Source organism: Trachypithecus francoisi, unplaced genomic scaffold (assembly GCF_009764315.1).
Source record: "Trachypithecus francoisi isolate TF-2019V2 unplaced genomic scaffold, Tfra_2.0 Lachesis_group1, whole genome shotgun sequence".
NCBI classification, from domain to species: Eukaryota; Metazoa; Chordata; class Mammalia; order Primates; family Cercopithecidae; genus Trachypithecus; species Trachypithecus francoisi.
In genome coordinates this window covers 99,389,840-99,410,437 of record NW_022681454.1, presented here as the reverse complement: position 1 = coordinate 99,410,437, position 20,598 = coordinate 99,389,840, and the positions used below count along the sequence as shown (strand labels likewise).

Genomic DNA, 20,598 nt, shown 5'->3' with positions numbered 1-20,598 from the left:
ATTTTGAGGCAATCTTACATACATTTTGGTTTATGGTTTCCTTTTTTCAATCCTAAATTATCTGTCTCTTATATTCCTGGGATATACTTAGTTTCTTGTCCATTGAGGATTCACCTTTTGTTTTCTAGTTAGGTTATGAATTTTTCTATTACTTTTACATCTTCACTTCAAAGGATTTAGGAATAGAGGGAGAGGCTGCAACCTGTGCTCAGCCCAACATTTTAAACCACGTCTGTATAAAATTTTAGCCAGCACTAAACAATGCATGAAAAGTTTTATCACCATTAAATTGCATTCACTCAAATTTGAAATTCTTCTAAACAATGTTTATTATAAAGTTATTATAAACTACTTGTACTTATAAAACACCACTTGATTAAAAAGATGCTTTAAAATTAATTTTCAGTCTTTCTTTCAGTTTTGTTCTAGGTGCTGTCTCTCCTGCTGTTGTTGTCCCTTCCATGATGGTGTTGCAAGAAAATGGATATGGTGTTGAGGAAGGCATTCCAACCTTACTAATGGCTGCTAGCAGTATGGATGATGTTCTAGCTATCACTGGATTCAATATATGCTTGAGCATAGTCTTCTCCTCCGGTACACAAGAAAATATAACAACCACCAGATCATTCATGACCTTTTTTGTTAGTTCCTTAAACAGGGTTTCTGGCTTTCCTTCTTCATTTTTTAAGCACGACTTTTCAATTTAACATCTTTTTAATCTCCGTAGAAAGCTCATTCTAGACCAAGGAAGATATTTCAGTGGCTTAAGATACCACTACTTAATACACATGATCTCATTTTAATAACCATGTTACAATTAATTTGATAAACCATATTATTACTATTTATCTGCTTATGTTGCTTTGGAATTTTATCAGTTCTCATTAGAAAAAAAATTAAGCAGCAGTATTATTTCTGCTACTAATATTTTAATAGGCATTTTTGAAATGTGCCTTTTTGGCCATCCTAATAAACAACTGGTTGCTGTGTTATAAGACAACATAAATATATAGAGCTGGGACAGCTATATGCCTTTTTGTAGTGTCAGGACAAGATCCTGCACCAGTTCTGACTCCCAAGGTGATATCTGGTCTTGAATATCACTACAGAAATTGTGACAGTAAATGTTTCTTCATTTAGTAATGCTTTAATTATCTACAATGTTTGAAATTGAGTCTTCTGTATTATTGAAGCACTAAAATATTTTTAAGTTGAAAACTAATATACATAGTTTTTCTTAAAATCAGAAAATATAAATAAATAAGAAAAAGGGGAAAAGTTAAAAGTAAAATCTGCAATGATCACATCCAGAAGAAAAGAATCATTTCCTTCTGAACCTTTTGATATAAATCCACCCATATTTGCTTTCATCCCCTCCCCTCCCCTCCCCTCCCCTCCCCTCCCCTCCCCTTCCCTCCTTCCCTTCCCTTCCCTCTTCCCTTTCCTCCCCTCCCCTTCTCTTTCCTTCCCTTCCCCCTCTCTCTGTCAAATATTCTTATAAAAATCAGTGAATATTGACCAATATGTTCTTACAACCTGAACTGTTTTACACTTAACTGTATATCACAAACACATTTCTTTTCAGTAAATATATTTGTATTTCATTTTTAATAGTTGTTTAGCTTAATGAAAGAGTATTCAATGTGCTGCATCATAATTATCCTGTTCAAAATTGAAGTTGACTCCAGTATTTACTATTAAAATAATACTTAGTCGTGCTGCTACAAAAATAGTTTTAAAAATTAAAAAATTGACCAGGCACAGTGGCCCATACCTGTAATCCCAGCACTTTGGGAGGCCAAGAAGGATGGATCACTTGAGGTCAGGAGTTCAAGACCAGCCTGGCCAACCAACATGGTGAAACTCCATCTCTACTAAAAATACAAAAATTAGCCGGGCATTGTGGTGGGTGTCTGTAATCCCAGCTACTCAGGAGGCTGAAGCAGAAGAATCACTTGAACTCAGAAGGCGGAGGCTGTAGTGAGCTCAGCTCACACTACTGCACTCCAACTAGGGCAACAGAGTGAGACTGTTTCCCAAAAAAAAAAAAAATTAATTTAAAAAATAATACTTAGTTGAACATGTAGAGAAATATTTGTACCTAATCTTCGTATTTACTTAAACTTAAAAGTGAAATTGTTGATCTAAAAGGTATATACATTTATGAGTGTTCCGAACATATTGTCACAATATCGAATCCTACCAGGATACACAAACTTGTCATTTCCTCTCATTTCTCTTCAAAACTAGGTATTACTAGCCTTCTTCATCTTTGCTGATTTGATAGGTGAAGGGGGGATCTCTATACATGAAGTACTTTGAGTACTAGTGATGTTAAATATCCATGTTTATTTGTCATTGGCATTTTGTAAATTGCTTTTCTTGAAAGTTTTTTGCCTATTTCTTTTAGGTAGTTTCATCTTTTGTTCCTTTTGATTTGTCAAGATTCTGCATTAAATTGAGAATGGAAACCCTTTGTTTTATATACTTTAGTTTTTTCAATTTGTAATTTGCCTTTTAATTTTCTCTCTCTATTTTTGCCATTCAGATGTTCAAGTTTTTTATTGTCAATTGTGAAAATCTTTACCTTCATGATTGGTATCTGTCATTCTTTCAAAAAATATTGTTATCAGTCCTCTTTCAAAAAAATATTTCCTGGCTGGGCCCAGAGGCTCACGCCTATAATCCCAACACTTTGGGAGGCCAAGGCAGGTGGATCACTTGAGGACAGGAGTTCAAGACCAGCCTGGCCAACATAGCAAAGCCCCATCTCTACTAAAAATACAAAAAGTTAGCTGCGTGTGGTGGCACAGGCCTGTAATCCCAGCTACTCAGAAGGCTGAGGCACAAGAATCGCTTAAACCCAGGAGGCAGAGGTTGCAGTGAGCCAAGATCACGCCACTGCACTCCAGGCTGGGTAACAGAGGGAGACTGTCTGAAGAAAAGAAGAAAAAAAAATCCCCTTCCTTTTGCCGGCTACTATGCCAAACACTGAGGATAAATAGTAAGCAACAACATTTGCTTTTATTGAATACTTGCTTGGCTCTTGTTCTAAGTTCCATATATGTCACCACTCATTTACAGGTAAGGAAACTGAGAAAGATGTTAAGTAATTTACTCAAAGTCAGAGATCAAATAAGTAGAGGAGCCAAGATGAAATCTGGCAGTCTGACTCCACACCCACACATTTAACTCTACTCTTCTCCACTGCCTCCCAACACAACAGGGAGACAAGATCAAGTGGTGCATGTTCTCAAGGAGCTTATATATTAAAGAAAAATTACAAATGGGATGAATATTACATTGTGAAGGTTAATATTAAGTAAGTGTCAAGTTGATTGGATTGAAGGATCCAAAGTGTTGATCCTGGGTGTGTCTGTGAGGGTGTTGCCAAAGGAGATTAACATTTATTTAGTGGACTGGGAGAGGCAGATTCACCCTCAATGTGGGAGGGTACGATACAATCAGCTGCCAGCATGGCTAGAATAAAGCAGGCAGAAGAAGGTTAGGAGAAACTGACTTGCTGAGTCTTCTGGCCCTCATCTTTCTCCCATGCTGGATGCTTCCTACCCTCGAATATCACACGCCAAGTTCTTCGGCTTTTGGACTCTTGGACTTAACTCCAGTTGTTTTCCAGGGGCTCTCAGGCCTTCATCCAGAGACTCAAGGCTTGGACTGTCGGTTTCCCTACTTTTGAGGTTTGGGACTCGGACTGAGGCAATACTGGATTCCTTGCTCCTCAATTTGCAGACGGCCTGTTGTGGGACTTCACTTAGTGATGGTGTGATTCAATTCTCCTTAATAAACTCCCTTTCATACATATATATATCCTGTTAGTTGTATCCCTCTAGAGAACCATGACTAATACAGATTTTGATACCGAGGTAATGGGGTATTGCTCTAAGATAACTGAGAATGTGGAAGTGACTTTGGAACTGTGTAATGGGCAGAGGTTGGAACAGTTTGGAGGACTCAGAAGAAGACAAGAAGATGTGGGAAAGTTTGGAACTTCCTAGAGACTTGTTGAATGACTTTGACCAAACTGCTGATAGTGATAAGGACAGTGAAGTCCACGCTGAGGAGGTCTGAGATGGAGTTGAAGAACTTGTTGGGAACTGAAGTAAAGGTCACATTTGCTATGCTTTAGCAAAGAGACTGGTGGCATTTTGTCTCTGCCCTAGAGATTTATGGAACTTTGAAATTGAGAGAGATGATTGAGGACATCTGGTAGAATAAATTTCGTTTTGTTTTTTTTCTGTTGTTGTTATACTTAAGTTCTAGGATACATGTGCACAACGTGCAGGTTTGTTACATATGTATACATATGCCATGTTGGTTTGCTGCACTCATTAACTCGTCATTTACATTAGGTATTTGTCTTAATGCTATCCCTCCCCGCTCCCTGCCACCCCATAACAGGCCCCAGTGTGTGATGCTCCCTGCCCTGTGTCCAAGTGATCTCATTGATCAATTCCCACCTATGAGTGAGAACATGCAGTGTTCGTTTTCTATCCTTGTGATAGTTTGCTGAGAATGATGGTTTCCAGCTTCATCTGTGTCCCTGCAAAGGACACGAACTCATCCTTTTTTATGACTGCATACTATTCCATGGTGTATATGTGCTACAATTTCTTAATCCAGTCCATTATTGATGGATATTTGGGTTGGTTCCAAGTCTTTGCTATTGTGAATAGTGCCACCATAAACATATGTGTACATGTGCCTTTATAGTAGCATGATTTATAATCCTTTGGGTGTATACCCAATAATGGGATGGCTGGGTCATATGGTATTTCTAGTTCTAGATCCTTGAGGAATTGCCACAATGTGTTCCACAATGGTTCAACTAATTTACACTCCCACCAACAGTGTAAAAGTGTTCCTATTTCTCCACATCCTCTCCAGCATCTGTTGTTTCCTGACTTTTTAATGATTGCCATTCTAACTGGCATGAGATGGTATCTCTTTGTGGTTTTGATTTGCATTTCTCTGATGACTGGTGATGATGAGCATTTTTTCATGTGTCTATTGGCTGCATAGATGTCTTCTTTTGAGAAGTGTCTGTTTATATCCTTTGCCCACTTTTTGATGGGGTTGTTTGTTTTCTTCTTGTAAATTTGTTTGAATTCTTTCTTTGTCAGATGGGTAGATTGCAAAAATTTTCTCCCATTCTGTAGGTTGCCTGTTCACTCTGATGGTAATTTCTTTTGCCATGCAGAAGCTCTGTAGTTTAATTAGATCCCATTTGTCTATTTTAGTTTTTGTTGCCATTGCTTTTGGTGTTTTAGTCATGAAGTTCTTACCCATGCCTATGTCCTGAACGGTATTGCCTAGGTTTTCTTCTAGGGTTTTTATGGTTTTAGGTCTAACATTTAAGTCTTTAATCCATCTTGAATTAATTTTTGTCTAAGGTGTAAGGAAAGGATCCAGTTTCAGCTTTCTACATAAGGCTAGCCAGTTTTCCCAGGATCGTTTATTAAATAGGCAATGCTTTCCCCATTTCTTGTTTTTGTCAGGTTAGTCAAAGATCAGATGGTTGTAGATGTGTGGTCTTATTTCTGAGACCTCTGTTCTTTTCCGTTGGTCTATATATCTGTTTTGGTATCAGTACCATGCTGTTTTGGTTACTGTAGCCTTGTAGTATAGTTTGAAGTCAGGTAGCGTGATGCCTCCAGCTTTGTTCTTTTTTACTTAGGATTGTCTTGGCAATGCAGGCTCTTTTTTGGTTCCATATGAACTTTAAAGTAGTTTTTTTTCCAATTCTGTGAAGAAAGTCATTGGTAGCTTGATGGGGATGGCATTGAATCTATAAATTACTTTAGGCAGTATGGCCATTTTCACAATATTGATTCTTCCATGCTATTCCATGAGCACAGAATATTCTTCCATTTGTTTGTGTCCTCTTTGATTTCACTGAGCAGTGGTTTGTAGTTCTCTTTGAAGAGGCCCTTCACACCCCTTGTAAGTTGTATTCCTAGGTATTTTATTCTCTTTGTAGTAATTGTGAATGGGAGTTTACTCATGATTTGGCCCTCTGTTTGTCTGTTAATGGTGTATAGGAATCCTTGTGATTTTTGCACATTAATTTTGTATCCTGAGACTTTGCTGAAGTTGCTTATCAGCTTAAGGAGATTTTGGGCTGACACGATGGGGTTTTCTAAATATACAATCATGTCAGCTGCAAACAGGGACAACTTGACTTCCTCTTTTCCTAATGGAATACTGTTTATTTCTTTCTCTTGCTCTTGCCTGATTGTCCTGGCCAGAACTTCCAACACTATGTTGAATAGGAGTGGAGAGAGAGGGTATCCCTGTCTTGTATCAGTTTTCAAGGGGAATGCTTCCAGTTTTTGCCCATTCAGTATGATATTGGCTGTGGGTTTGTCATAAATAGCTCTCATTATTTTGAGATACATTCCATCAATACCTAGTTTATTGAGAGTTTTTATCATGAATGGCTGTTGACTTTTATTGAAGGCCTTTTCTGCATCTATTGAGATAATCATGTGTTTTTTGTCATTGGTTCTGTTATGTGATGGATTACATTTATTGATTCTCCTATGTTGAACCAGTCTTGCATCCCAGGGATGAAGCCCACTTGATCGTGGTGGATAAGCTTTTTGATGTGCTGCTGGATTCAGTTTGCCAGTATTTTACTGAGGATTTTTGCATTGATGTTTATCAGGGATAATGGTATAAAATTCTCTTTTTTTTGTTGTGTCTCTGCCAGGCTTTGGTATCAGGATGATGTTGGCCTCATAAAATGAGTTACAGAGGATTCCTTCTTTTTCTGTTGATTGGAATAGTTTCAGAAGTAATGGTACCAGCTCCTCTTTGTACCTCTGGTAGAATTCAGCTGTGAATCCATCTGTTCCTGGACTCTTTGTTTGGTAGACTGTTAATTATTGCCTCAATTTCAGAACCTGTTATTGGTCTATTCAGAGATTCAGCTTCTTTCTGGTTTAGTCTTAGAAGTGTGTATGTGTCCAGGAATTTATGCCTTTCTTCTAGATGTTCTAATTTATTTGTGGAGAGGTGTTTATAATATTCTCAGATGGTAGTTTGTATTTATTTGCAATCGGTGGTGATATCATTTTTTATTTTTTATCATTTTTTATTGCATCTATTTGATTCCTCTCTCTTTTCTCCTTCATTAGTCTTGCTAGCAGTCTATCAATTTTGTTGATCTTTTCAAAAAACCATTTCCTGGATTCACTGATTTTTGGAAGGGTTTTTTTGTGTCTCTATCTCCTTCAGTTCTGCTCTGATCTTAGCTATTTCTTGCCTTCTGCTAGCTTTTGAATGTGTTTGCCATTGCTTCTCTAGTTCTTTTAATTGTGATTTTAGGGTGTCAATTTTAGATATTTCCTGCTTTCCCTTGTGGGAATTTAGTTCTATAAATTTCCCTCTACACACTGCTTTAAATGTGTCCCAGAGATTCTGGTATGTCTGGGAGAATCACACAACTGTCTTTGTTCTCATTGGTTTCAAAGAACACCTTTATTTCTACCTTTATTTTGTTATTTACCCAGCAGTCATTCAGGAGCAAATTGTTCAGTTTCCATGTAGTTGTGCAGTTTTGAGTGAGTTTCTTAATCTTAAGTTGTGATTAGGGCCGGGCGCGGTGGCTCAAGCCTGTAATCCCAGCACTTTGGGAGGCCGAGACGGGTGGATCACGAGGTCAGGAGATCGAGACCATCCTGGCTAACACGGTGAAACCCCGTCTCTACTAAAAATATAAAAAAAAAACTAGCCGGGCGAGGTGGCGGGCGCCTGTAGTCCCAGCTACTCCGGAGGCTGAGGCAGGAGAATGGCGTGAACCCGGGAGGCGGAGCTTGCAGTGAGCTGAGATCCGGCCACTGCACTCCAGCCTGGGCGACAGAGCAAGACTCCGTCTCAAAAAAAAAAAAAAAAAAAAAAGTTGTGATTAGATTTGCACTGTGGTCTGACAGTTTGTTTTGATTTCTGTTCTTTTACATTTGCTGAGGAGTTCTTTACTTCCAATTATGTGGTGAATTTTAGAATAAGTGTGATATGGTGCTGAGAAGAATGTATATTCTGTTGATTTGGGGTAGAGAGTTCTGTGGATGTCTATTAGGTCTGCTTGTTGCAGAGCTGAATTCAAGTCCCAGATATCCTTGTTAACCTTCTGCCTCATTGATCTGTCTAATATTGACAGTGGGGTGTTAAAGTCTCCCATTATTATTGTGTGGAAGTCTACGTCTCTTTGTAAGTCTCTAAGGACTTGCTTTATGAATCTGAGTGCTCTTGTATTGGGTGCATACGTATTTAGGATAGTTAGCTCTTCTTGTTGAACTGATTACTTTGCCATTATGTAACGGCCTTGTTTGTCTCATTTGATCTTTGTTGGTTTAAAGTCTGTTTTATCAGAGACTAGGATTGTAACACCTGCTATTTTTTGCTTTCCATTTGCTTGGTAGATCTTCTTCCATCCCTTTATTTTGAGCCTATATGCGTCTTTGCACATGAGATGGGTCTCCTGTATACAGCACACTGATGGGTCTTGACTCTTTATCCAGTTTGCCAGTCTGTGTCTTTTAATTGGAGCATTTAGCCCATTTACATTTAAGATTAATATTATTATGTGTGAATTTGATCCTGTCATTATGATGTTCACTGGTTATTTCATCCATTAATCGATGCAGTTTCTCCACAGCATTGCTAGTCTTTACAATTTGGCATCTTTTGCCATGGATGGTACTGGTTGTTTCTTTCCATGTTTAGTGCTTCCTTCAGGAGCTCTTGTAAGGCAGGCCTGGTGGTGACAAAATCTCTCAGCATTTGCTTGTCTGTAAAGGATTGTATTTCTCCTTCACTTATGAAGCTTAGTTTGGCTGGATATGAAATTCTGGGTTGAAAATTCTTTTCTTTAAGAATGTTGAATACTGGCCCCCACTCTCTTCTGGCTTATAGAGTTTCTGCGGAGAGATCCGCTGTTAGTCTGATGGGCTTCCCTTTGTGGGTAACTCAGCCTTTCTCTCTGGCTGCCTTTAACACTTTTTCCTTCATTTCAACCTTGGTGAATCTGACAATTATGTGTCTTGGGGTTGCTCTTCTCAAAGAGTATCTTTGTGGCGTTCTCTGTATTTCCTGAATTTGAATGTTGGCCTGCCTTGCCAGGTCGGGGAAGTTCTCCTGGATAATATCCTGCAGAGTATTTTCCAACTTGGTTCCATTCTCCCCATCACGTTCAGGTACCCCAATCAAACGTAGATTTGGTCTTTTCACATAGTCCCATATTTCTTGGAGGCTTTGTTCATTTCTTTTTACACTTTTTTCTCTAAACTTCTCTTCTTGCTTTATTTCATTTATTTTATCTTCAATCACTGATACCCTCTCTTCCACCTGATCGAATCGGCTACTGAAGCTTGTGCGTGCGTCACGAAGTTCTCGTGCCATGGTTTTCAGCTCCATTGGGTCATTTAAGATCTTCTCTACACTGTTTATTCTTGTAAGCCAGTCATCTAATCTTTTTTTCAAGGTTTTTGGCATCCTTGTGATGAGTTCAAACATCCTCCTTTAGCTCAGAGAAGTTTGTTATTACTGACCTTCTGAAACCTACTTCTGTCAGCTTGTCAAAGTCATTCTCCATCCAGCTTTGTTCCATTGCCGGCAAGGAGCTGTGATCCTTTGGAGGAGAAGAGGCGCTCTGGTTTTTAGAATTTTCAGCTTTTCTGCTCTGGCTTCTCCCCATCCTTGTGGTTTTATCTACCTTTGGTCTTTGATGTTGGTGACTTACAGATGGGGTTTTGGTGTAGATGACCTTTTTGTTAATATTGATGCTATTCCTTTCTGTTTGTTAGTTTTCCTTCTAACAGTCAGGTCCCTCAGCTGCAGGTCTGTTGGAGTTTGCTGGAGTTCCACTCCAGACCCTGTCTGCCTGGGTATCACCAGTGGAGGCTGCAGAACAGCAAATATTGTAGGACAGCAAATATTGCTGCCTGATCCTTCCACTGGAAGCTTCATCCCAGAGGGGCAGCCCCCTATATGAGGTGTCTGTCAGCCCCTACTGTGAGGTATCTCCCAGTTAGGCTACATGGAGGTCAGGGAGCCACTTGAGGAGGCAGTCTGTTCATTCTCAGAACTCAAACGCCATACTGGGAGAACCACTGCTCTCCTCAGAGCTGTCAGACAGGGACGTTTAAGTCTGCAGCAGTTGCTGCCTTTTGCCCACAATGGAGGAGTCTAGAGGCAGTGGGCCTTGTTGAGCTGCAGTGGGCTTCACCCACTTCAAGCTTCCTGGCCACTTTGTTTACCTACTCAAGTCTCAGCAATGGCAGACGCCCCTCTGCCAGCCAGACTGCCACCTTGCAGATCAATCTCAGACTGCTGCCCTAGCAATGAGCAAGGCTCTGAGGGCATGGGACCCACTGAGCCAGGCATGGGAGAGAATCACCTTGTCTGCTGGTTGCTAAGACCTTGGGAAAAGTACAGTATTTGGGCAGGAGTGTCCTATTTTTCCAGGTAGTCTGTCACAGCTTCCCTTGGCCAGGAAAAGGAAATCCCCAAACCCCTTGCGCTTCCCGGGTGAGATGACACCCTGCCCTGATTCAGCTCACCCTCTGTGTGCCTGCATCCACTGTCCAACTAATCCCAATGAGAGTAACCAGGTACCGCAGGTGTAAATGCAGAAATCTCCTGTCTTATGCATCAATCATACTGGGAGCTGCAGACCAGAGCTGTTCCTGTTTGGCTATCTTGGAACCCATCCAGGACATCTGGTAGAAGACATTTCTAAGTAGCAAAGTATTCAAGATATGACCTGAGTGCTCTTAAAAGTGTTCAGTTTTATGCATTCACAAAAAGATGGTTTAGAATTGGAACTTATGTTTAAAAGGGAGGCAGAGCATAAAAGTTTGGAAAATTTGCAGCCTGATGTGATAGAAAAGAAAAACCCATTTTCTGGGGAGAAATTCAAGCTGACTGCAGAAATTTGCAGAAGTAACATGGAGCCAAATGTTAATTGCCAAGATAATGGGGAAATTGTCTCCAGGGCATGTCAGAGTTCTTCACGACAGCCCCTCACATCACAGGGTTGGAGGCCTAAAAGGAAAAAAATGGTTTTGTGGGCCAGGCCCAGAGCTTTGCTGCTCTGGGTAGTCTTGGGACTTGGTGCCCTGTGTCCCAGCCATGGCTAAAAGGAGCCAATGTACAGCTCAGGCTGTTGCTTCAGAGAGTTCAATTCCCCCAAGCCTTGGCAACTTCCATGTAGTGTTGGGTTCATATGCTAGTTGGCCATTTGTATTTTTTTTGGAGAAATGTCTATTCAACTTCATCTTAGTCCATTCCTGCTACTATAACAAAATACCTTAGGCTGGGTAATTTATGAAAATAGAAACTTATTTCTCGCAGTTCTGGAATGTGGGAAGTTCGAGATTTAGGCTACAACAGACTCAGTGACTGGTGAGAGCCTATTCACTATAGATAGCACCTTCTCTGTGTCCTCACATGTTCAAAGGGGAAAACAAACTCCCTTAAGCCTCTTTTGTAAAGGCCCTAGTCCCATTTCCGAGGGCTATGACTTCATGACCTAATCATCTCCAAAATGCCCCACCTCTTAATATTATCACATTGAATATTAGGCTCCAGCATGTGAATTTTGGGAGAACATGAACATTTGGACCATAGCAAAGTCAACTGACCATTTCTCATTTAAGTTGTTCTGTTATTGAGTTGTTGTTCTGTATATATTTTAGATATTAACCCCTTATCAGGTATTTGGTTTTCAATTAATTTCTCCTGAGCATTGCCTTCTTACTCTGTTGATTGTTTCCTTTGCTATGCAAAAGTTTTTAAGCTTGATGTAGTCTAATATGTCTATATTTGCTTTTGTTGCCTATGCTTTTGGTATCATATCTAAGAAATCATTGCTAAATTAAATGTCACAAAGCTTTTCTCAACTTCATTCTTTTGCCTGTGGATATCCATTTTCCCCTTCACTATCTGCAGAAGAGACTGTTCTTTCTCCATTGTGCAGTCTTGCACACCCTTTTCAAAAATTGTTTGCCCATACATGTAAGGGTTTATTTCTGGGCTTTCTATTCTGTTCCTTTGGTGAATGTATCTGTCTTTATGCCAGTACCACATGGTTTTGATTACTGAAGCTCTCTAACATATTTTGAAATCTTGAAGTTTGGAGCCTCCAGCTTTGTTTTTCTTTCTCAAAATTGTTTTGGCTATTTGAAATCCTTTGGGGTTCCATATAAATATTAGGATTATTTTTTCTATTTCTACCCCCAAAAAAGTCATTAGGATATTGCTAGGGATTGCAATGAATCTGAAGATCACCTTGGGTAGTATGACCATCTTAACTATATGAAGTCTTCCAATCCATGAACATGAATGTCTTTCCACTTTGTGTATCATTAATTTCTTTCAGAAATGTTCTGTAGTTTTTAGTGTACAAGTCTTCCAACTCCTTTGTTATATTTATTCCTGTTTTATTCTTTTTGATGCTATTGGAAATGGTATTATTTTCTTTATTTCCTTTCCTGGTTTTTCATTGTTAGTTTGGATACACAACTGATTTTTGAGTGTTGATTTGGTATCCTGCACCTTTGCTGAGTTTTTTAAGTTAATTCTAAGTTTTTTGTGGAAATTTTAGGGTTTTCTACATATAAGATCATACCATCTGTAAAAAGAGATAATTTTCTCTTTTTTCTTTCCAATGTGGATGGCTTTTATTTCTTTTTCTTGCCTAATTTCTCTGGCAAAGACTTCCAGTACCATGAGAATAGAAGGAAAGAGAGAGTGGACAATCTTGCCTTGTTCCTGACTTTAGGAAGAAAGTTTTTAGTTTTCACCATTGAGTGTGATATTGACTGTGGCTTTTCATATATGGCTTTTATCATGTTGAGGTATTTTGCTTCTGTTCCTAGTTTGCTGAGTGGTTTTTATCACAAAAGGATATTGGATTTGTCAAATACTTGTTCTGCATTAAATGAGATGATCATGTGATTTTTGTCCTTTACCTTGTTGATGTGCTGTATTACATTGAATGATTTTTGTGTGAACCCATACAAAAGTCATTTTGCATCAGTTTGCATTTCAGAGATAAACCCCACTTTGTTCATGCTGTATACTACTATTCGTATGTGTTTGAATTATATTTGCTAGTATTGTGTTAAGGGGTTTTGCATATTCATCAGAGATATTAGTATGCAGTTTTCTTTCCTTATAGTATCTTTGTTTATATTTAATATCTGAGTAATATTGACCTCATAAAATTAGTTTGGAAGTGTTCCCTCCTCTTCAAACTTTTAGAAGAGTTTAAGAGGAATTGGGTTTTTTGTTTGTTTGTTTTTGAGATAGGGTCTTACCTTGTCACCCAGGAGATAGGATCTCACTCTGTCACCCAGGTTGGAGTGCAGTGCTCTATCATGGCTCACTGCAGCCTCAACCTCCCAAGCTTAAGCGATCTTTCTACCTCAGCCTCCTGAGTAGCTGGAACTACAAGCACACATCACTATGCTCAGATAATTGTTTTTATTTTTTGTAGAGATGAAGTCTCACTGTGTTGCCCAGGTTGGTCTCGAACTCTTGTACTCAAGCAATCCTCCACCTTGGCCTCCCAAACTGCTGGGATTACAGATGTAAGCCACCACACCCAGCTAGAATTGGTGTTCATTCTTTAAATATTTGGTAGAATTTTGCAGTGAAGTAATCTGGTCCTGGGCTTTTCTTTGCTGGGAGGTTTTTGATTCCTGATTCGGTTACTAGTTATAGGTCTATTAAGATTTTTTATTTTGTGACTTAGTCTTGGTAACTTGCATGTTTCTAGGAATCTGTTCATTTCTCCGAGGTTATCCAACTTGTCAGTATATAATCATTCGTAGTAGACTCTTAGAATCCTTTTTATTTCTGTATTATCTGTTGCAATGTCTTCTCTTTTGTTCCTAAAAGAAGTTGAGTCTTCTTTATTTTTTTCTTAGGTATTCTAGCTGATGATTTGTCAATTTTGTTGAACTTTGAAACAACAACTAGTTTCACAGGGTTTTTTCTATTCTCTAGACTTTTTTTTTTTTCTTTGAGATGGACTTTCGCTCTTATCGCCCAGGCTGGAGTGCAATGGCGCAATCTCAGCTCACTGCAACCTCCACCTCCCGGTTCAAGTGACTGTCCTGCCTCAGCCTCCAGAGTAGCTGGGATTACAGGCATGTGCCACCATGCCCAGCTAATTTTGTATTTTTTAGTAGAGACAGGTTTTTCTATGTTGCTCAGGCTGGTCTCGAACTCTCAACCCCAGGTGATCCGCCCGCCTCGGCCTCCCAAAGTGCTGGGATTACAGTCATGAGCCACTGTACCCGGCCTTCTGCTCTAGACTTTATTATTTCCTTCCTTTTGCTTACATTGGGTTGAGTTTGTTCTTCTTTTTCTAGTTTCTTGAGGTGTAAAGCTAAGTTGCTGATTTTAGATCTTTCTTCTTTTTTAATGTAGGCAGTTAGATATATAAACTATCCTCTTAATATTGATTTTGCTGCATCCCACAAGCTTTGGAATGTTGTGTCTCCACTTTTATTTGTCTCAAGACATTTTCTAATTTTCCTTGTGACTTATTCTTTGAGTATGTATTCATCAGAGTTCTCCAGAGGGTCAGAACCAATAGGAAATATAGATTAGATATAGATATATGCATATAAAAGAGAATATATTTATATATATGCAATATAATTTATTTATTTATTTATTTATTTATTTATTTTTATTTATTTATTTTTTTTGAGACAGAGTCTCGCTTTGTCGCCCAGGCTGGAGTGTAGTGGCCGGATCTCAGCTCACTGCAAGCTCCGCCTCCCGGGTTTACGCCATTCTCCTGCCTCAGCCTCCCGAGTAGCTGGGACTACAGGCGCCCGCCACCTCGCCCCGCTAGTTTTTCATATTTTTTAGTAGAGACGGGGTTTCACCGTGTTAGCCAGGATGGTCTCGATCTCCTGACCTCGTGATCCACCCGTCTCGGCCTCCCAAAGTGCTGGGATTACAGGCTTGAGCCACCGCGCCCGGCATGAAATATAATTTATTAAGGACAATTGGCTCACATGATTACAAAGGCAAAGTCCTACAAGCTGGAAAATGAGAGAAGCCTACCACATGGCTCCCAAGGAAGCCAGTGACATGACTCAGTCCAAATCTGAACGTCTCAAAACCAGGGAAGCTGACAGTGCAGCCACTAGTCTGAGGCCAAAGGCCTGAGAGCTCCCAAAAGGCTGCTGATGCAAGTCCCAGGGTCCAAAGGCCAAAGAACCTAGAGTTTGATGTGCAAGGGCAAGAGGAGAAAAAGGCATACTGCTCTGGAAGAGAGAGAGAGTACATAAAAAATAAATCAAAGCAAGCTGAATGTTCCCATTCTTCTGCCTTTTTTGTTCTAGCCACACTTGCAACCAATTGCATGATGCCTACCCACAGTGAGGACAGGTCTTTCTCAGTCCACTAACTCATGCGTCATTCTCCTCTGGCAGCACCCTCACAGATATACCCAGACACAGTGCTTCATCAGGCATCTAAGCATCCCTCAATTGAATTGACAATTAATATTAACCATACAGGCTAATTGGTTGTTTAAGAGAGTATATTTTTGTAATTTCCACGTATTTATTACTTTTCCTTTTTCCTTCTGCTATGAATTTCTAATGTCACTTTATTGTGGTCAGAAAAGATACTTGAGTATGAGTTCAGTTTGAGTTCAGTTTTCTTGAATTTTTAAAAACTTGTTTTGTGGACTAGCATGCCATCTATCCTGGAAAAGTCTTGGTATGTACTTGAGAAGAAAGTGTATTTTGCTATTATTGGGTGAAGTGTTCTGTATATCTCAGATAGGTCCAACTGGTCTATAATGTTGTTCAAGTTCTCTTTTTTCCAGTTGATCTTCTGTCTGGTTGTTGTATCTATAATTGAAAGTGGAATATTGGAGTTTTCTGTTATTATGATGTTGTTATCTATGTTGCCCCTCAATTCTGTCTAGTTTGGCTTCATATATTTGGATGCTGTACTGTTAGTTGCATATATATTTATAATTGCTATATCTTCTTGCTCAATTGGCCCTTTTTATTATTATGTAATGTCCTTGTCTCTTGTGCTACTATTTGACTTAAACTCTATTTTGTCTAAGTATGGCCATCCTTGTTCTCTTTTGGTTACCAACTGCAGTGAACATCTTTTTCCATCCTTTCACTTTCAACCTTTGTGTGTCTTTAGATCTAATGTGAGTCTCTTGCATATAGTATATATTTAGATTTTTTTAAATCCATTCAGCCAGTCTCTGTCTTTTGATTGGAAAATTAGCCTATTTGCATTTAAATTAGTTATTGATAAGGAAGGGCTTACTATTGTCATTTTGTTAATTGTTTTCTATATGTCTTGTAGCTATTTTGTTCCACTTTTCCTCTCTTCCTGCCTCCCTTTATGTTTCACTAATTTCTTTTTTTGGTAGGGACATGCTTTGATTCCTTTCTCATTTTTATTTGTGTATCTTCTATAGGTCTTTTCTTTGTAGTTACTGTAGAATTACATGAAAACATCTTATAGTTATAATAATCTGTTTTAAATTGACAACAACTTAACTTTAATCACATATAAAAACTCTACTTCTTTACATCTGCTTCTCATTTTGTTATCAATGTCACACAATACATATTTTTATATTGTTTATTTACATAATTTAATAAAGTAATGTTATGCTTTTACCTTTTAAATTCCATGCTTCAATTACAAGTGAATTACAGGCTGGGTGTGGTGTCTTGCACCTGTAGTCCTAGCACTTTGAGTCCAAAGTGGGAGGATCGCTTGAGCCTAGGAGTTTGAGACCAGCAAGACCTTATCAATACCAAAAATTTTAAAATATTATCTGAGTGTGGTGGTGCATGTCTGTAGTCCCAGATACTCAGGAGGCTGAATTGGGAGAATTGCTGTAGCCCAGGGCTGCAAGGCTGCAGTGAGCCATGATCAAACCACTGCGCTCCAGCATGGGCAACAGAGCAAGACTCTGTCTCAAAAAAGAAAAAGAAACAAGTAAAGAAGAAAAGTGTTTTACTTACCACCATTACAGTATTACAGGATTCTGTGTTCACTCATATATTTACCTTTACCAAAGAAGTTTATATTTTGTATGATTTTGTATTTCTATCCAATATCCTTTCATTTCCACTTAAGGACTCCCTTTAACATTTTTTGTAAGGTAGATCTAGTGGTAATTGACTCCCTCAGCTTTTACTTCTCTGGGGAACTCTTTGTTTGTCCTTCATTTTTGAAGTGCAGTTTTACTGGCTATGTGGTTCTTGATTGACAGTTTTTTGGGGGTTTTTTTCAGCCCTTTTAATATATCATCCCATTCTCTTCTGGCCTGTAGAGATTTTGCTGTGAATTCCACTGATAACCATATGACATCTCCCTTGTATGTGAAAAGTTGCTTTGATCCTGTTCCTTTCAAGATTCTCTCTTTGTCTTTGACTTTTGACAGTTTGATTATAAGGTGTCTCATTGTAGGTTTTTTGCAAATTATTTAACTTGGAGTTCTTTGAGCCTCTTAGATTTGTATGTTCATTTTCTTCCTTAAATTTGAGAAGTTTTTGGTCATTATTTTTTTAACTGGCTCTCTGCCCCTTTATTTTTCTCTTCTCCTTCTGGAACTTTCATAATGCATACATTGGTCTGCTTGATGGCATCCTATAAGTCTCTTAGGCTCTCTTCACTTTTCATTCCTTTTCCCTTTTGCTCCTCTGACTCTGTAATTTCAAATGACTAGTCTTCAGTTTCACTGATTCTTTCTTCTACTTGATGTTATTGAAAACACCTTTGCAAAAGTTATAACTGAAGAAATTATGACAGTGAAAGAGATCAGACCTAATCAATTCCATCTTGCTTCTAACATTTAAACTGTCCTTGTCCATTCCTAGCAGTAGGATGAACTAATTTTGGGAAGGTATTCAGTTCATGGTTTGACTCTGAAACAAAGTTGATAATAGCCATCTCCCGAAGAGATCCCCTTCTTGCCTGGGGACCAGTCTGCCTTTGCAGAATAAACAAACTAGCTACAACATTAGAAATTACAGTTTAGGGGTTTTGCAGCCTCTGGCTCCAAGAATCTGAACCTCTCCAAATTGCTCCTGGGAATAACATCACTATTGTAAAACCTAAAATCAGTGCTTGAGATATTTTGCAGACCCTGCACTAGATGAATCAGCTGATACCACCCAGACTGGTAATCTGGCTCAACTAGTTCTGCCATCCCACCTACAAACAGAAGACAGCAAGAAAACATCACTTCAACGCCCTGTGATTTCATCTCCAATCTTACAAATCCCCTCTTCCCAAGCCCCTACCTGCCAAATTATCTTTAAAACTTCTGATCCCCGAATACTCAGGGAGACTGATTTGAGTAATAATAAAACTCTGGAGTCCCGCACAGCTGGCTCTGCATGTATTACTGTTTCTCCATTGCAATTCCCCTGTCTTGATAAATCAGCTCTGTCTAGGCAGGGCACAAGGTGAACCCATTGGGCAGTTAGTTACCTAGTCTGTTGGTGATTTCCTATAGTGAATTTTTCAATTAGCTATTGTATTCCTTAGCTCCAGAGTTTCTGTATGATTCCTTTTGTTTGTTTGTTTCTATCTCTTTGTTAGTATTTTCATTTTGTTCATTAATTATTTCCTACTTTCATTTAGTTGTCTATTTCTGTTATCATTGGGCTTCATTAAGAGAGTTAATTTGGATTCTTTGTCAGGTAACTCATTTATCTATTTCTTTAGGGTTGGTTTCTGGAGATTTATTTTGCTCCTTTAATTTAGTCATTAGGTTTCTCTGTTTCTTCTTATGCCGTGTTATTTTTTATTTATTTTTGCCAAGATTTGGATGTTTGAAAAAACTGCCACTTCTCCCAGTTTTTATCAGCTGGCTTCATACGGAAGACCTTTACCTGAATCAGCATGGCTATAGGCTCTGGCAGCCTCTCAAACCTTTTCTGGGAATGCATCTTCTTTGAGTTTATACATGCAATATCCCAAGTAGAGGTTTGCCAGTTTCTTTTTCTGGAGCTGTTGCTCCCTCTGGTATCTGTCTGTCTGTGGTACTGCAGGTTCCCTGGTGCTGCATCATCTCTGACCTCTCCTTTATTCTCAGTGGCTCCCACGTATCCAAAGTATGCTGGTTGGGTGTCAAGTTAGAGAGAGAGAGCTTCAGGTAGCCTCATAAAACTGTTCCGTGCCAGTCTTCTCTTTCCCTGCTAATGGAGAAGCTGCAAGTTGAGTGCTTTCTCCCAGCCACACCAACCTATTCCAGCTTGGGGAAGGGGTATCATGAGTATAATGCAACAGCTTTTCTTATTTGTTCAATGCAACTATTCTTGGCTTTGCACTTGTCTGTGCTACTACAACTTCTTAATGCTTTTTTGTTTGTTTGTTTGTTTGTTTGTTTTTGAGACAGAGTCTCACTCTTTCGCCCAGGCTGAAGTGCAGCGGCACCATCTCAGCTCACTGCAAGCTCTGCCTCCCGGGTTCACGCCATTCTCCTGCCTCAGCCTCCCGAGTAGCTGGGACTACAGGTGCCCACCACCACGCCTGGCTAATTTTTTTGTATTTTTAGCAGACACGAGGTTTCACCCTGTTAGCTAGGATGGTCTTGATCTGCTGACCTCGTGATCCGCCTGTCTTGGGCTCCCTACATGTTGGGATTACAGGCGTGAGCCACCGCACCCTGCCAGAACTTCTTAATGGTTTATGGAACTCCGTAAAGGCTTTTAGACCATATATTGTTGTTCAATTGGTATCTTTGTGGAAAATCAAAGTTTGGAGCTTCCCATTCCACCATCTGGCTGACATCACTCTGTTTATATTATTTTTTATTTTTATTATATTTTATTTTCTTGAGACAGGGTCTTGCTCTGTCAGCCAGGCTGGAGTGCAGCCTCGAACTCCTGAATTCAAGGGACCTCCTCCCTCAGCCTACTAAGTACTTGGACTATAGGTACACACCACATACCTGGCTAATTTTTTAATTTTCTTGTAAAGATGGGTTATCACTCTGTTGCCCAAACTGGTCTCAAATTCTTAGGTTCAAGCAATCCTTCTGCCTTGGCCTCCCAAAGTGCTACGATTAAAGATGTGAGCCCACCATGTCCTGCCTGTTATATTTACTAGAAAATATGTCTAAAAATATGCTTACTTACTATATTGAATCCACTACCCAGAGCTTAACTGAACTATTTTTGTAACTCAGAATCTGTTTTTTTTTATTTTTTGTTTTTTACTTATTACAATGAACTACAAGTATGGATTTATTAATATTAATGAATATAAAATATACTGGAATCTTTTGTATTGTTTTTTTTCCCCTTTTTTCTTCACCAAAAGCAGATACTTAAATATACTGAAATCTTAATTGACCCTTGAATGTTTCTAGGACTGACCCTGGAGCAAAAACTTTTATGTTGTTATTACGTTGTTCTTTTTATGTTAAAATCATTTGTTTCTTTTTCATATAGTATATCAAAGAAGAATTATTAATATAGCCCTTACCAGCCATGTGCTAAGTGCCACAGGTGTTTTGGTCTCTCTCCATTCTTGTACCTCACTTGGTTTTTTTTTTTT

General features: G+C 39.0%; 1 protein-coding gene across 1 annotated transcript in view; it reads left to right on the top strand.

Moving 5' to 3' along the window:
- The window catches only part of SLC9B1 (solute carrier family 9 member B1), a 132,171-nt gene that overhangs the window by 98,188 nt on the left and 13,385 nt on the right, over nt 1-20,598 (top strand). The window contains exon 7 of the mRNA XM_033214887.1: nt 419-594. Within this exon, the coding sequence (XP_033070778.1) occupies nt 419-594 (176 nt within the window). The remainder of the gene's footprint in view (nt 1-418; nt 595-20,598) is intronic.